The sequence below is a fragment of the Pseudophryne corroboree genome, chromosome 11 (genome assembly GCF_028390025.1).
Source record: "Pseudophryne corroboree isolate aPseCor3 chromosome 11, aPseCor3.hap2, whole genome shotgun sequence".
NCBI classification, from domain to species: Eukaryota; Metazoa; Chordata; class Amphibia; order Anura; family Myobatrachidae; genus Pseudophryne; species Pseudophryne corroboree.
In genome coordinates, this window is record NC_086454.1 from 312,438,297 (window position 1) to 312,455,801 (window position 17,505).

Consider the following 17,505-nt stretch of genomic DNA (forward strand, 5'->3'; position numbering starts at 1 on the left):
TCGTTGTTGCCCGGGCAACGACGCTCGTGCGCATTACGGTTCCCGCGCCTGCAAAGTAGTGACCCGGTCGCAGCTGTGCGAGCGAAAGCACTCTGCGATCGGGTCGGAATGACCCACATGGGTCCAACTAAACAGCATAAGTATGCAGAACTAATAATAAAATACAACCAATTCCATCCTAAGTCAAACGGCATAATTACTTAAGTCCAGACAGAGAACCGTGTAATGTAAATCTCCATAAAGTTATGATCTTTCACTAGATAGACAATCACTAGGTGACATGCGCCAAGGAATACAACCAAACTGATTATCTTACACCTAGGAGAGGAACCTAGCTTTTCCCAAGGCTACATCCAACCTTTATCTAACACTGATATTGTGCAGATAGTCTTTCAGATGGGAGGCAGTCAATTTACCGCCTGTTGGGATCATACGGTCTCACACCTACTGTATCATTGAATCCCTTTGAATCATATAAAGCACCATCTGCCCAGCCCTGGTCACATCATACAGTATTTTTTTATTTGTATATAGGGGGTCATTCCGAGATGATTGTAGCTGTGCTAAATTTAGCACACCTACGTTCATTCACACTGACTTGCGGGGGGACGCCCAGCACAGGGTTATCCCTCCCCGCAAGTCAGTGCCGGCCCCCCCCGCAGAAGTGCAAAGGCATCGCACAGCGGCGATGCCTTTGCACTTCAAGAGTAGCTCCCGACCAGCGCAGCTTTAGCGTGCTGGCCGGGAGCTACTCATCGCTCCCCGGCACGCAGCCGCTGCGGCCCGTTCCCCGTTCGGTCCGGCCACGCCTGCGTTGGCCGGACCGCGCCCACGAAACGGCAGCCATACGCCGCCGTTCTAATCCCCCCCCCCGCCCAGCGACCGCCTCTGCCTGTCAATCAGGCAGAGGCGATCGTAGCGGCCCGACGGCCTTCGGCTTCAGTTCTGACCAGATCGCACCGCTGCGATAAACTGCCATAGTGCAGCAGTTGTCAGGCACATATATTCAGACGAATGGAGCTTACAATCTAATATTGCTGCATAGCACAGAGGAAGACATCAGCTGCCCACACTGGAGGGCGCCAAAAGATAACTGCGTTCACGGATGGACCTGAGTGTATCTATAGCCCACTGGTGTGTTCTCTGATTTGTGCTACAGGTTGCAGGTGATCAGTGGCATTGTATCATTACAGTTGTGTAGAAGCAACCAGGACATTGTTAAAGTGATAACAAGTGATTTTTCTTTGTTGCTTCCCCCTGATGATAACCGGATAACAAGTCTTCAGATGGAAGAGGGACAAACTGGCGTCCTAGAAGGAGAAGAAGTGTAAGTGTACGTAACAGACACAGATCATACTGTCATACCTAAAGACACCGGGGACATAATTCACAGGCACATACTGTAGGAGAATCAGCCTATGTGCCATATAGTGCATATATGTGTGTGGACACCCAGGCTGCGCTTCTGGAAACTGCCCCCAATAAATCGCTCTGCTAAAACTTTCTCTGGATTGTGGGTCCAGTATTACAATTAGGGTAGGGCCACACACAGTGGCCAAGCGGAACCTGCTTGGCCGGAAGGAGACTGCACATGGGCGCCTGCACACATTTGCGGCTGTCCCGCCATCGCCGGACCCAACCGCAGCATGCTGCGGTTGGGCCTGACGGCAGGACGACGAGATTTCAGTGTGAACACATACATTTCAATGTATGTGTTCACACAATGCGGCTGTGCCGCACTGTGTTCTATGAAATCCCGTGTGTCACTGGCCGGATCCTGTTCTGTGACAGAACAGGATATGTGTGCACACAACAAACCCCCCCTCCGGGCCAAGCTTGGCCGCTATGTGTGGCCCTACCCTAAGGATGTTACCAGCAGTGTTAAGGCTAATGGAATATCAAGTCTTCAGTAAGAACCTTCGCAGGGAATCCCACATCCCTCTAGCTGTCCCCAGACGTGACAAGTAGGGAGTAGATGTAACAATGGGAGGTACAGTAACAGCAGACAGTAGAATGGTGAAATGTAACCAAGGTCAGGGTCACAGGTGCACATAGAGCAGAGGCCAGCGTCACAGGTGCACATAGAGCAGAGGCCAGCGTCACAGGCACTGGTGCAGATAGAGCAGAGGTCAGGGTCACAGGCACTGGTGCAGATAGAGCAGAGGTCAGGGTCACAGGCACTGGTGCAGATAGAGCAGAGGTCAGGGTCACAGGCACAGGTGCAGATAGAGCAGAGGTCAGGGTCACAGGTGCAGATAGAGCAGAGGTCAGGATCACAGGCACAGGTGCAGATAAAGCTGAGGTCAGGGTCACAGGCACAGGTGCAAATAAAGCGGAGGTCAGGGGCACAGGTGCAGATAGAGCAGAGGTCAGGGTCACAGGCATAGGCGCAGATAGAGCAGAGTTCACGGTCACAGGCACAGATCGAGCAGAGGTCAGGTTCACAGACACAGGTGCAGATAGAGTGAAGGTCAGGGTCACAGGTGCAGATAGTGTGGAGGTCAGGGTCACAGGCACAGGTGCAGATAGAGCAGAGGTCAGGGTCACAGGCACAGATCGACCAAAGATCAGGGTCACAGACACAGGTGCAGATAGAGCAGAGGTCATGGTACAGGCATAGGTGCAGATAGAGCAGAGGTCAGGGGCACAGGTGCAGATAGAGCGGAGGTCAGGGTCACAGGCACAGATCGAACAGAGGTCAGGGTCACAGGCACAGGTGCATATAGAGCAGAGGTCAGGGTCACAGGCACAGGTGCATATAGAGCAGAGGTCAGGGTCACAGGCACAGGTGCAGATAGTGCAAAGGTCAGGGTCACAGGCATAGGCGCAGATAGAGCAGAGTTCACGGTCACAGGCACAGATAGAGCAGAGGTCAGGTTCACAGACACAGGTGCAGATAGAGTGGAGGTCAGGGTCACAGGCACAGGTGCAGATAGTGTGGAGGTCAGGGTCACAGGCACAGGTGCAGATAGAGCTGAGGTCAGGGTCACAGGCACAGATTGACCAAAGATCAGGGTCACAGACACAGGTGCAGATAGAGCAGAGGTCACAGGCACAGGTGCAGACAGAGCAAAGGTCAGGGTCACAGGCACAGGTGCAGATAGAGCGGAGGTCAGGGTCACAGGTACAAGTGCAGATAGAGCTGAGGTCAGGGGCACAGACACAGGTGCAGATAGAGTGGAGGTCAGGGTCACAGGCACAGGTGCAGATAGTGTGGAGGTCAGGGTCACAGGCACAGGTGCAGATAGAGCTGAGGTCAGGGTCACAGGCACAGATTGACCAAAGATCAGGGTCACAGACATAGGTGCAGATAGAGCAGAGGTCACAGGCACAGGTGCAGACAGAGCAAAGGTCAGGGTCACAGGCACAGGTGCAGATAGAGCGGAGGTCAGGGTCACAGGTACAGGTTCAGATAGAGCTGAGGTCAGGGGCACAGACACAGGTGCAGATAGAGTGGAGGTCACGGTCATAGGCACAGTTGCAGATATAGCAGAGGTGAGGGTCACAGGCGCAGAAAGAGCAAAGGTCAGGGTCACAGGCACAGATAGAGCAGAGGTCACAGGCACAGGTGTATATAGAGCAGCGGTCAGGGTCACAGGCACAGGTGCAGATAGAGCAGAGTTCACGGTCACAGGCACAGATCGTGCAGAGGTCAGGGTCACAGGCACAGATAGAGCAGAGGTCAGGTTCACAGACACAGGTGCAGATAGAGTGGAGGTCGGGGTCACAGGTACAGGTGCAGATAGAGCAGAGGTCAGGGTCACAGGCACAGATCGAACAAAGGTTAGGGTCACAGGCGCAGATAGAGCAAAGGTCAGGGTCACAGGCACAGGTGCAGATAGAGCAGAGGTCAGGGTCACAGGTACAGGTGCATGTAGAGCAGAGGTCAGGGTCACAGGTGCAGATAGTGTGGAGGTCAGGGTCACAGACACAGGTGCAGATAGAGCAGAGGTCAGGGTCACAGGTGCACATAGAGAAAAGGTCAGGGTCACAGGCACAGATAAAGCAGTGGTCAGGATCACAGGCACAGGTGCAGATAGAGCAGAGGTCAGGGTTACAGGTTCAGATAGTGCAGAGGTCAGGGTCACAGGTGCAGATAAAGCAGAGATTAGGGTCACAGGAACAGGTGCAAATAAAGCAGAGGTCAAGGTCACAGGTGCAGATAGAGCAGAGGCCAGGGTCACAGGCAAAGGTGCAGATAGAGCAGAGGTCAGGGTCACAGGCACAGATCGAACAGAGGTCAGGGTCACAGGTGCAGATCGAACAGAGGTCAGGGTCACAGGTGCAGATAGAGCAAAGGTCAGGGTCACAGACACAGGTGCAGATAGAGCAGAGGTCAGGGTCTCAGGCACAGGTGCAGACAGAGCAAACGTCAGGGTCACAGGCACAGGTGCTGATAGAGCAGAGGTCAGGGTCACAGGCACAGATAGAGCAGAGGTCAGGGTCACAGGTACAGGTGCAGATAGTGTGGAGGTCAGGGTCACAGACACAGGTGCAGATAGAGCAGAGGTCCGGGTCACAGGCACAGGTGCAGATAGTGTGGAGGTCAGGGTCACAGACACAGGTGCAGATAGAGCAGAGGTCAGGGTCACAGGTGCACATAGAGAAAAGGTCAGGGTCACAGGTGCAGATAGAGCAGAGGTCAGGGTTACAGGTACAGGTGCAGATAGAGCAGAGGTCAGGATCACAGGTACAGGTCCAGATAGTGTGGAGGTCAGGGTCACAGACACAGGTGCAGATAGAGCAGAGGTCAGGGTCACAGGCACAGGTGCAGATAGAGTGGAGGTCAGAGTCACAGACACAGATAGAGCGGAGGTCAGGGTCACAGGTGCAAATAGAACAAAGGTCAGGGTCACAGGCACAGATAAAGCAGAGGTCAGGATCACAGGTGCAGATAGAGCTGAGGTCAGGGTCACAGGCACAGGTGCAGATAGAGCAGAGATCAGGGTCACAGGCACAGATAGAGCAGAAGTCAGGGTCACATGCACAGGTGCAGATCGGGCTGAGGTCAGGTTCACAGACACAGGTGCAGATAGAGTGGAGCTGGAGGTCAGGGTCACAGGTGCAGATAGAGTGGAGGTCAGGGTCACAGACATAGGTGCAGATAGAGCAGAGGTCAGGGTCACAGGCATAGGTGCAGATAGAGCAGAGGTCAGGGTCACAGGCGCAGATAGAGCAAAGATCAGGGTCACTGACACAGGTGCAGATAGAGCAAAGGTCAGGGTCACAGGCACAGATAAAGCAGTGGTCAGGATCACAGGCACAGGTGCAGATAGAGCAGAGGTCAGGGTCACAGGCACAGATAGAGCAGAGGTCAGGGTCACAGGCACAGGTGCAGATAGAGCAGAGGTCAGGGTCACAGGTATAGGTGCAGATAGAGCAGAGATCAGGGTCACAAGTACAGGTGCAGATAGAGCAGAGGTCAGGGTCACAGGCACAGGTTGAGCAGAGGTCAGGGTCACAGGCACAGGTTGAGCAGAGGTCAGGGTCACAGGCACAGGTGCAGATCGGGCTGAGGTCAGGGGCACTGTAAGTTGAGTCAGAGCAAAGCAGGGGTCTGGACACAAGTTTCAATTAAGAAAAAATGGGGAACGCTGGAGCATGCACTGGGACCCGATACGCTCTCACTGTACTTTGCTCAGAGTTTAAATTAGGTCTCACTCCTCCTGCTGGCAAATCACAAGACTGGTCCTTGAGATTTAAGATAGAGCCACACACCCGCCTCAATGGGTGATGCTGGCAAGCATACAGGAAATCATTGTAAACCAGGAGATAATGGAGCAGACATGAATTGTGACATCCAGATAGATAGAACTGAGCATTCCCAGTATAAAGTGCATCTGGAAGGTGTAAACGGACGTGATTGTCACTAACTCCAAGAAAGTGGAAATACTGAAAACTCAGAAAGGTATTCTCTCTACCCCCCTTTACAAATCTTGTCATACAAAAAGCAATTGTGTTTGCATGTGTCACAGCACGTGAATGCACCTAGACCCACGTTTACCACGAGCTACACTACTAACCACTTAGATTCCTTCTGCACCTCCTGCATACACTGCCACAATGCGCTACCCACTGTAAACAGGGCCATTCACACAGAAAGTGGGGCATCAATAAGCAACATGTCATTTGTACTGTGGACCAATTTGTAAGTGACCTTTATTGGCTTGAGAGTTTCAAATACAATACAGTGATTACAGCTTATATTGATGATAATAGTGCAATGGCCGTTACATTACCTGCTGCAGAATTCTTGAACTTGGGTCTGTTCTTTGCGTGACTACCAGCAGATGACATTAATATTTTTGGACACCTAAAACATGAACAATGACATTATAATAAACTTACTAACTAAATGTAAGAATGTATTAGATTAGAGCTTCTTACTGTATGCATGACTCACTCAGATAGCAATGGCCTACATACACAGACATAATTATTATTATCTTTTATGTATATGGTGCCAAAAGGGTTCTAAAGTGCCATACATAGGGGATACAATAAACCACAGCAACTATGTAAATACAAACTGTGACAGATAGGCAAATATACAGGGAGCCAGTAGAGTGACAGGCAGCAGAGGTAGAGCGGCGAGAGAGGCAAGTGAGGTGTGTAGCAGAAGTAGAGCGGCGAGAGAGGAAAGTGAGGTGTGTAGCAGAAGTAGAGCGGCGAGAGAGGAAAGTGAGGTGTGTAGCAGAAGTAGAGCGGCGAGAGAGGAAAGTGAGGAGGACAACAGAGGTAGAGCAGCGAGAGAGGAAAGTGAGGTGGGCAGCAAAGGTAGAGCGGCGAGAGACGAAAGTGAGGTGGGCAGCAGTGGTAGAGCAGCAAGAGAGGAAAGTGAGGTGGGCAGCAGAGGTAAAGCGGCGAGAGAGTAAAGTTAGGTGGCTAGCAGAGGTAGAGTGGTGAGAAAGGAAAGTAAGGTGAGCAGCAGAGGTAGAGTGGCAAGAGAGGAGAGTGAGGTGGGCAACAGAGGTAGTATGACGAGAGAGGAAAGTGAGGTGAGCAGCAGAAGTGAAGCAGCCAGAGAGGAAAGTGAGGTGTGCAGCAGAGGTAGAGCGGTGAGAGAGGAAAGTGAGGTAGGCAGCACAGGTAGAGTGGCGAGAAGGGAAAGTAAGGTGGGCAGCAGAGGTAGAGCGGCAAGAGAGGAAAGTGAGGTGGGCAGCAGAGGTAGAGTGACTAGAGAGGAAAGTGAGGTGAGCAGCAGAGGTAGAGTGGCGAGAGAGGAAAGTGAGGAGGGCAGCAAAGGTAGAGCGATGAGAGAGGAAAGTTAGGTGGGCAGCAGAGTTAGAGCAGCAAGAGAAAAAAGTGAGGTGAGCAGCAGAGGTAGAGCGGTGAGAGAGGAAAGTGAGGGAGCAGCAAAGGTAGAGCGGCGAGAGATGAAAGCAAGATGAGCAGCCGAAGTAGAGCGGTGAGAGATGAAAGTGAGGTGGGCAGCAAAGGTAGAGTAGCGAGAGAGGAAAGTGAGGTGAGCAGCAGAGGTAGAGTAGTGAGAGAGGTAAGTGAGGGGGCAGCAGAGGCAGAGTGGCAAGAGATGAAATTGAGGTGGGCAGCGGAGGTAGAGTGGCGAGAGAGGAAAGTGGGGGGGCAGCAGAGGTAGAGTAGCGAGAGTGGAAAGTGAGGGGGGCAGCAGAGATAGAGCGGCAAGAAATGAAACTGAAGTGGGCAGCAGAGGTAGAGCATAAAGAGAAGAAACTGAGGAGAGCAGAGAGGTAGAGCGGCGAGAGAGGAAAGTAATGTGGGAAGCAGAGGTAGAGTGGCGACAGAGGAAAGTGAGGTGGGCAGCAGAGGTGGAGTGGCGAGAGAAAAGTGAGGTGGGCAGCGGAGGTAGAGCAGTGAGAGAGGAAAGTGAGGTGTGCAGTAGAGGTAGAGTGCCGAGAGAGGAAAGTGAGGTGGGCAGCAGAGGTAGAGCGGCGAGAGAGGAAAGTGAGATGGGGAGCAGAAGTAGAGCGGCGAGAGAGGAAAGTGAGGTGGGCAGCAGAGGTCGAGCGACGACAGAGGAAAGTGAGGTGGGCAGCAGAGGTCGAGCGGCGAGAGAGGAAAGTGAAATGGGGAGGAGAGGTAGAGCGGCAAGAGAGGAAAGTGAGGTGGGCAGCAGAGGTAAAGCGGCGAGAGAGGAAAGTGAGGTGGGCAGCAGAGGTCGAGCGGCGAGAGAGGAAAGTGAGATGGGCAGCAGAGGTAGAGTGGCGACAGAGGAAAGTGAGGTGGGCAGCAGAGGTAGAGTGGCGAGAGAAAAGTGAGGTGGGCAGCGGAGGTAGAGCAATGAGAGAGGAAAGTGAGGTGGGCAGCAGAGGTAGAGCGGCAAGAGAGGAAAGTGAGGTGGGCAGCAGAGGTAAAGCGGCGAGAGAGGAAAGTTAGGTGGGCAGCAGAGGTCGAGCGGCGAGAGAGGAAAGTGAGATGGGCAGCAGAGGTAGAGTGGCGAGAGAGGAAAGTGAGGTGAGCAGCAGGGGTAGAGCGGCGAGAGAGGAAAGTGAGGAGGGCAGCAGTGGTAGAGCAGCGAGAGAGGAAAGTGACGTGGGCAGCAGAGGTAGAATGGCGAGAGAAGAAAGTGAGGAGGGCATCCGAGGTAGAGTGGCGAGAGAGGAAAGTGAGGTGGGCAGCAGAGGTAGAGCGGCAAGAGAGTAAAGTGAGGTGGCCAGCAGACTTAGAGTGGCGAGAGACGAAAGTGAGGTGAGCAGCAGAAGTGAAGCAGCCAGAGAGGAAAGTGAGGTGTGCAGCAGAGGAAGAGCGGTTAGAGAGGAAAGTGAGGAAGGCAGCAGAGGTAGAGCGGCAAGAAAGGAAAGTAAGGTGGGCAACAGAGGTAGAGCGGCAAGAGAGGAAAGTGAGGTGGGCAGTAGAGGTAGAGCGACAAGAGAGGAAAGTGCGGTGAGCAGCAGAGGTAGAGTGGCGAGAGAGGACAGTGAGGAGGGCAGCAAAGGTAGAGCGATGAGAGAGGAAAGTTAGGTGGGCAGCAGAGTTAGAGCAGCAAGAGAAAAAAGTGAGGTGAGCAGCAGAGGTAGAGCGGTGAGAGAGGAAAGTGAGGGAGCAGCAAAGGTAGAGCGGCGAGAGATGAAAGCAAGATGAGCAGCCGAAGTAGAGCGGTGAGAGATGAAAGTGAGGTGGGCAGCAAAGGTAGAGTAGCGAGAGAGGAAAGTGAGGTGAGCAGCAGAGGTAGAGTAGTGAGAGAGGTAAGTGAGGGGGCAGCAGAGGCAGAGTGGCAAGAGATGAAATTGAGGTGGGCAGCGGAGGTAGAGTGGCGAGAGAGGAAAGTGAGGGGGCAGCAGAGGTAGAGTAGCGAGAGTGGAAAGTGAGGGGGGCAGCAGAGGTAGAGCGGCAAGAAATGAAACTGAAGTGGGCAGCAGAGGTAGAGCATAAAGAGAAGAAACTGAGGAGAGCAGAGAGGTAGAGCGGCGAGAGAGGAAAGTCATGTGGGAAGCAGAGGTAGAGTGGCGACAGAGGAAAGTGAGGTGGGCAGCAGAGGTGGAGTGGCGAGAGAAAAGTGAGGTGGGCAGCGGAGGTAGAGCAGTGAGAGAGGAAAGTGAGGTGTGCAGTAGAGGTAGAGTGCCGAGAGAGGAAAGTGAGGTGGGCAGCAGAGGTAGAGCGGCGAGAGAGGAAAATGAGATGGGGAGCAGAAGTAGAGCGGCGAGAGAGGAAAGTGAGGTGGGCAGCAGAGGTCGAGCAGCGACAGAGGAAAGTGAGGTGGGCAGCAGAGGTCGAGCGGCGAGAGAGGAAAGTGAAATGGGGAGGAGAGGTAGAGCGGCAAGAGAGGAAAGTGAGGTGGGCAGCAGAGGTAAAGCGGCGAGAGAGGAAAGTGAGGTGGGCAGCAGAGGTCGAGCGGCGAGAGAGGAAAGTGAGATGGGCAGCAGAGGTAGAGTGGCGACAGAGGAAAGTGAGGTGGGCAGCAGAGGTAGAGTGGCGAGAGAAAAGTGAGGTGGGCAGCGGAGGTAGAGCAATGAGAGAGGAAAGTGAGGTGGGCAGCAGAGGTAGAGCGGCAAGAGAGGAAAGTGAGGTGGGCAGCAGAGGTAAAGCGGCGAGAGAGGAAAGTGAGGTGGGCAGCAGGTTAGAGAGGAAAGTGAGGAAGGCAGCAGAGGTAGAGCGGCAAGAAAGGAAAGTGAGGTGGGCAACAGAGGTAGAGCGGCAAGAGAGGAAAGTGAGGTGGGCAGCAGAGGTAGAGCGACAAGAGAGGAAAGTGAGGTGAGCAGCAGAGGTAGAGCGTCGAAAGAGGAAAGTGAGGTGTGCAGCAGAGGTAGAGCGGCAAGAGAGGACAGTGAGGAGAGCAGCAGAGGTAGAGCGGAGAGAGAGGAAAGTTAGGTGGGCAGCAGAGGTAGAGCAGCGAGAGAGGAAAGTGAGGTGAGCAGCAGAGGAAGAGCGTCAAGAGAGGAAAGTGAGGTGTGCAGAGAGGTAGAGCACTGAGAGAGGAAAGTGAGGTGGGCAGCAGAGGAAGAGCGGCGAGAGAGTAAAGTGACGTGGGCCGCAGAGGTAGAGCAACGAGAGAGGAAAGTGAGGTGAGCAGCAGAGGTAGAGCGTCGAAAGAGGAAAGTGAGGTGTGCAGCCGAGGTAGAGCGGCGAGAGAGGAAAGTGAGGAGGGCAGCAGAGGTAGAGTGGTGAGAGAGGAAAGTTAGGTGGGTAGCAGAGGTAGAGCAGCGAAAGAGGAAAGTGAGGTGAGCACAGAGGTAGAGCGGCGAGAGAGGAAAATGAGGTGAGCAGCAGAGGTAGAATGGCGAGAGAGGAAAGTGAGGCAGGCAGCAGAGGTAGAGCGGCGAGAGAGGAAAATGAGGTGAGCAGCAGAGGTAGAGCGAAGAGAGAAAAGTGACGTGGGAAGCAAAGGTAGAGCAGCAAGAGAGGACAGTGAGGGGGCAGGAAAGGTAGAGCAGCGAGAGAGGAAAGTGATGTGGAGTGGTGAGAGAGTTGAGGATAGACTGAAGAGGTGAGAGGCAGGAGTTTGGTAGAGCTGAGAGAAGGTTATAGTAATTTAGGCATGAGACAATAAGAGCATGCATGACTGTTTTAGTGGCTTCCATGGTGAGAAAGGGTCTTATCATGGAAATGTTCTGGGAGTGGAAGTGGCACAATTGCTAGAGGGATAGAATGCAGGAAGGACATAGAGGGAAAAGTAAAAAATGACACCCAGACAGCGGACTTGAGGGCCAGAGGATAGAGGGGTGTTCTCAAGTGAGAGGGAGAGGGATAAGGAGTCTACAGAGTGGATGGCGGCACATGTTGCCGCTACTGACTGTGCCCAGTCTTCCAGCGATCTTAGGGTCATAGCTGTCTTGTTTTGTATCTTCGAAAAATATTCAATTGACTTAAATTGGTCTGATTATTTCCTTTCTATATTTCAATATAGTTACTAGACAGTTGGAATGGTGGTTAGCATTGCTGCCTCATAGCCATGAGTTCAAGTACTGACCAAGGCACTATGTGTAGTTTGTATGTTCTCCCTATGTGTGCATGGGTTTCCTCTAGGTGCACCAGCTTCTGACAATAAAAAGAAAAATCCTTAGTGTGTGTGGGGGTCCACGTTGTAGGAAATATGGATCATAAGCTCCACTGGGGCAGGGACCAATGTGACTGACCAAACATTCTCTGTAAAGTTCTGTGGAATAAATAAGCATTCATTTTCCAATTATTTTGTGATCAGTGTCCCTGCTCAATATACTATAAATATACTCAATATACTATTAATATACTATAAAGACAGGAAGATACAGTATACTGTACAGTATACAGATGGGTCCATGTTTATCTTGACTTTTAATAGGATTAACTGAGACTGGGCAGTCGGACTTAATCCCCTGCTGTAATGACTTAGGGGGTCATTCCGAGTTGATTGTAGCTGTGCTAAATTTAGCACAGCTACGATCAGGCACTCAGACATGCGGGGGGACGCCCAGCACAGGGCTAGTCCACCCCGCATGTAAGTGCCGCCCCCCCCCCCCCCCCCCCATCCCCCGCAGAAGTGCAAAAGCATTGCACTGCGGCAATGCTTTTGCATTTAAGGTGTAACTCCCGGCCAGAGCAGCTCCTGCGGCTGGCCAGGAGAACCTCTTCGCTGCCTGGGTGGCAGCGGCTGCGTGTGACGTCACGCAGCCGCCGCGGCCCGCCCCCCCCCCCCAACGGTCCGGCCACGCCTGCGTTGGCCGGACCGCGCCGCCGTCCAGCACGCTCCCGCCCAGAGGCGATCGCTAGAGGACAACAGCCTTCGGCCATCCAGCATGTGCCGGCGCACTGCGGCGACGGCGCATGCGCACATCCGACCCGATCGCTGCGCTGCGATAAACTGCAGTGAGCGATCGGGTGGGAATGATCCCCTTAATCCCCTGCTGTATTGTTCTCTGTATTGTATTGCAGCTGAGAAAAATAGATGAAGGGTTTATGTTAATAAACCATGTTGTGCCTAGGCGCAGCAAACTAGCCCAGATAACCGTGGACCCATCTGTACATATATATATTGTGACAAGAACACTGGGATAGTGTTTGAGGGCAGGTATATTTGTCCCAGGTTCTTGTCTTACATGTTTTAGAAAATGTTAACTTCTAGGAAAAATGCTTTTTGTTTTGTCTGAACCTTTTCAGTTTGCTGTAAAAGCTGGGTAAAGGCTCTGAGAGAGAGATAAGGCGAGTTCTAGACATTGGGCCCAGTTCGGGTCTTTGGCCTCACAGAGGGCTAATCAGGGTTTCAGCTGTGTAAGAGTGATATAGTGCTTCTAACCTGATTAGTATGGGCAGACTGCCTGGGAAGGCTGCAGGATCTGTGTGTGAGAGACACGCTTTCTGATGCAAGTAAGCTATACAGTATGTACTGAAGAACTCTGTGTTTTGTTTAGTGACAGTTAGGAACATCTTATGTTTAGTTAGTGCCGGACAGGCAAGGTATTTTTATTTTGGGGTTTGTTTTATTTTCTGTTTCAATAAAACTGGCCGGGGTCAGTTGTACCAGAAACTGGACTTGTGTTGTTCCTCAGCTGCTGCGTCCTGCCATATTCCCCAGGAAAAGGCACCTTGCACCCCTACAGTGTTACAACTTGGTGGAGAATGCGAGCAGGCCGTTCTGCGCATAAGTGAAAGCAGCAGCTTTGTGAGGCCTGCAGAAAACGGTGGTTTATGCAGATACAGCCCAGTGTGAAGTTACTGAGACTCACCCCTGAGGGTTTGATATATGTCCTGGGTGAAAGCAGCTGCAAAGCCGCCTGAAAAATCTGTTGACATGGAGGATCTGCTTAAAGCCTTGCTGCAAGCTACAGCGGCTCAGCAGGAGGCCAACCGACAGCAGCAGGTGGCAATGGAGGAAAATTGGAGACTACAGCAGGAGGCCAACAGACAGCAGCAGGTGGCAATGGAGGAAAATAAGAGACAACAGCAGGCAGTTGTTGATGAACTTTACAGGCAACAGCGTCAGGATAGAGAGGCCTTAGCAGAAGTGGTGCAGAGACTTGCAGCTCGGGTTGGAGATGTGGCCGTCAGTGCTCCAACCAGCTCTAGTTCTATACGAGCCAGTCACTTCCTGCAGAAAATGACAGAGGCTGATGATGTGGAGGCCTATCTGACCACATTTGAAAGGACTGCCGAGCGTGAGAACTGGCCGAAAGCACAGTGGGCCAGTCTGCTGGCACCTTTCCTGTCAGGTGAGCCCCAAAAAGCTTACTTTGATTTAAGCCCTGCTGAGGCTCGGGACTATGATAAACTAAAGACTGAGATCCTGACCCGCCTGGGAGTCACGCTGTCAGTACGAGCACAACGGGTGCACCGTTGGCTGTACGCCATGGAGAAGCCTCCGCGCTCCCAGATGCACGACCTTATTCAGCTAACAAAAAAATGGCTACAGCCAGAGACATTAACTGGTCCCCAGATGGTGGAAAGAGTCGTCATGGACCGCTACTTGAGATCTTTGCCCATGGTCCTGCGCAAGTGGGTGAGCCATGGAAACCCGGGTACTGCTGACCAATTAGTGGACATGGTAGAGAGGTATTTGGCAGCAGAGGAACTACTGATGACCACCCAGCAACCCATAGATCCTCGACAGCGCCCTTCAGTAAAGACTGGTAAGACTTCCGTGGGAAAACGTTGCTGGGCGGTTAAGAGAACGCAAGGCTGGAGAGACTGTAAACACTGGCCCTGGAAACAGGCCAATGGGGCTAGAACGGTCTATGCTGCCCAAATGGGTTGATAATCGTGTGGTTAAATGTTTTAGGTGTGGTATGCCAGGTCATGTTATTGCCAATTGCCCAGTCACGCAAGAACCCATGCAATGTGATGCTGCCTTTGAATGTCGCAGAATATCTTTCTTTGCTAGGTTAGCCTGTACTGTGGTACCTTCACCTGAGCTGGAAAAACAAATGTGTGATGTGTTCTTAGAAGGTAACCGGGTAGAGGCCTTGCTAGATTCAGGAAGTTTAGTTACCCTCGTGAAAGCTGGGTTAGTGAACCCCTTAAAGGTCCAGCAAATACCTATTGGGGTAACTTGCATACATGGGGATACCCAACATTATGCCACTGCTGAGGTGAATATAGAAACTTGTTGTGGGTCAGCAATGGTTAAAGTGGGACTGGTCCCTACCTTGGTGCATGAGGCCATAATAGGGAGGGATTTTCCTCATTTTTGGAAACTGTGGGAATCACGGTTATCAACAGATGTGAGAAGTAAAAAGCCAGTTGATAATACCGGTGATTTTATGGATGTACGTGGGTCTTCGGAACTTTCTGGCCCTTTGCCTTTTGCTAGTTTGGCTGGGGAAGTGACAGATGGGGAGTCCAGTGAGGACCCTCTTGCCGGGAACAGAGACATAGTAGTTAGAACTGAAAGCGTGCCTGACCTGGAGGTAAAGAAGGATCTGTTTGCGTCTGAACAGTTAAAGGATCCTACCTTAATAAAGGCTAGAGAGAATGTTAAGATTGTTAATGGGGAACCTGTGGTACCAGGTGACAGGGTTACGTATCCCCACATGGCCATCTGTAATGAGCTCTTGTACCACATTGTCAAAAGGGGTGAGGATGTGGTGGAACAGCTGGTAGTTCCCCAGCCTTATCGGAGAACGGTACTAGATTTAGCTCACAGTCACGTTACCGCAGGACATTTAGGGCAGAAAAAACCACTGAAAGAGTTTTACAAAGGTTCTTTTGGCCAGGGGTTTATAAAGAAGTGTCTGAATATTGTTCTTCCTGTCCTGAGTGCCAGTATCATGCCCCTAGACCCCATTTCAGGAGCCCACTAGTTCCCATGCCTATTATAGAGGTCCCGTTTGACAGAATAGCCATGGATCTCGTGGGGCCCTTGTTAAAGTCTGCTCGGGGCCATCAGTATATCCTGGTAATTATGGACTATGCCACTCGATATCCTGAGGCTGTCCCTTTACGCACTATCACAACCAAGGCGATAGCTAGGGAGCTGGTGCAGGTATTTAGTAGAGTGGGAATACCAAAAGAAATTTTGACTGACCAAGGTACTCCATTTATGTCAAGGTTAATGAAAGAATTGTGCAAGTTATTTAAGGTCACTCACCTCAGGACGTCCATCTACCATCCCCAAACTGACGGGTTGGTGGAAAGGTTTAATAAAACATTAAAAAGTATGTTAAAAAAGGTTGTTGAGAGAGATGGGAAAAACTGGGATTGTTTGTTGCCCTACTTGTTAATGGCCATCAGAGAAGTTCCTCAGTCCTCTACGGGGTTTTCTCCATTTGATTTGTTGTATGGTAGACACCCCAGAGGGCTGTTGGATGTTGCCAAAGAGACGTGGGAAGGACAGCCCACTCCTTATAGAAGCGTTATTGAGCATGTAACACAAATGCAGGATAGGATTGCAGCCGTGGTACCTGTTGTCAGAGAGCACATGGAACAGGCCCAAAGTGCTCAACAGAGGGTCTATAACCGGAGTGCCAAGATACGGGAATTTGCTCCTGGAGATAGAGTTCTTGTTTTGGTACCCACTGTGGAAAGCAAATTCCTAGCTAAATGGCAGGGTCCATTTGAGATTAGGGAAAAAGTGAATGAGGTTAATTACAAAGTATACCAGCCGGGAAAGAGAAAACCCGAACAGATCTACCATGTTAACTTAATCAAACCCTGGAAAGATAGGTTGTCTCTGTCAGCGGAGCCTTGCCCTTCGGTGTCTTCACCCCGGTTGCTTCCCGCAGTGAAGGTGTCAGAGACATTATCAGCTGATCAGAACAATCAGGTTAAAGAATTTCTCATCCAAAATAGGGAGGTATTTTCAGAGCTGCCTGGCCGAACGACCATAATAAAACATGACATTGTCACAGAACCAGGGGTCAGGGTTCATTTAAAGCCATATAGGATTCCTGAAGCTCAGCGAGAAGCTATTTCTAAGGAAGTTAAAACCATGTTAGAACTTGGAGTCATAGAGGAGTCTAACAGTGAGTGGTCCAGTCCCATAGTGCTCATCCCGAAGCCCGACGGTAGCATACGCTTCTGTAATGACTTTCGTAAGTTAAATGAGGTGTCCAAGTTTGACGCATACCCCATGCCCCGTGTGGATGAGCTTGTAGAAAGGCTGGGAACAGCCAGGTTTCTCACCACATTGGACCTGACCAAAGGTTACTGGCAAATACCTTTATCTGATAGCGCCAAAGAAAAAACAGCCTTTTCGGTTCCGGAGGGGCTGTACCAGTATAAGATGTTACCCTTTGGGTTGCATGGGGCTCCAGCAACCTTTCAACGGGCGATGGATAAAATTTTGAGGCCCCATAGAAAATATGCAGCTGCCTATTTGGATGATGTGGTAATTCACAGTACAGACTGGGGGTCACATTTGGTTAAAGTACAAGCAGTACTGGACTCAATCAGAGAGGCAGGGTTAACTGCTAACCCAAAGAAGTGCTGCCTCGCAATGGAGGAGGTCAAATACTTGGGCTTCACCATAGGCAGAGGTCTGATTAGGCCCCAATTGAATAAAGTTGATGCTATTCAAAACTGGCCTCGTCCAGTGAATAAAAAACAGGTAAGGGCTTTTTTGGGAATTACTGGGTACTATAGACTGTTTATTCCTAATTTTGCGACCACAGCGGTGCCGTTGTCAGACCTTACCAAAGGGAAGCAGTCAAATGTGGTGAAATGGAACCCTGATGCAGAAAAGGCGTTCCAAGCGTTAAAAGTGGCTTTGTGTTCACAACCGGTGTTGATAACACCAGATTTTTCAAAAGAATTTGTGGTACAGACAGATGCCTCAGAGGTAGGGATAGGTGCTGTGCTGTCCCAAACCAGAGATGGGGACGAACACCCTATCATTTATTTGAGTAGGAAACTCAATGAGCATGAAAAAAGGTATGCCATTGTGGAAAAGGAGGCTTTGGCCATTAAGTGGGCACTAGATACCTTGAGATATTACCTCTTGGGTAGACAATTCAGACTAGTGACAGACCATGCCCCTTTAAAATGGATGTATGTAAATAGAGGCAAGAATGCTCGTGTAACTAGATGGTTTCTAGCGTTGCAGGACTTTAAGTTTACTGTCGAACATAGACCGGGAACACAATTGGCCAACGCAGATGCATTGTCTCGCATCTTCTGTTT

At 51.3% G+C, this 17,505-nt stretch overlaps 1 protein-coding gene across 2 annotated transcripts in view; it reads right to left on the minus strand.

Moving 5' to 3' along the window:
- Nucleotides 1-766: 766 nt before the first annotated feature.
- Nucleotides 767-17,505, minus strand: part of LOC134969581 (ankyrin and armadillo repeat-containing protein-like) — a 101,666-nt gene continuing 84,927 nt past the window's right edge. For both annotated transcript variants that reach the window (XM_063945631.1, XM_063945630.1), the window contains exons 10-11: nucleotides 6,240-6,313; nucleotides 767-1,310 (exon numbers count right to left, since the gene is read on the minus strand). In XM_063945631.1, coding sequence (XP_063801701.1) covers nucleotides 1,219-1,310; nucleotides 6,240-6,313 — 166 coding nt within the window. In that variant the 3' untranslated portion in view covers nucleotides 767-1,218. The remainder of the gene's footprint in view (nucleotides 1,311-6,239; nucleotides 6,314-17,505) is intronic.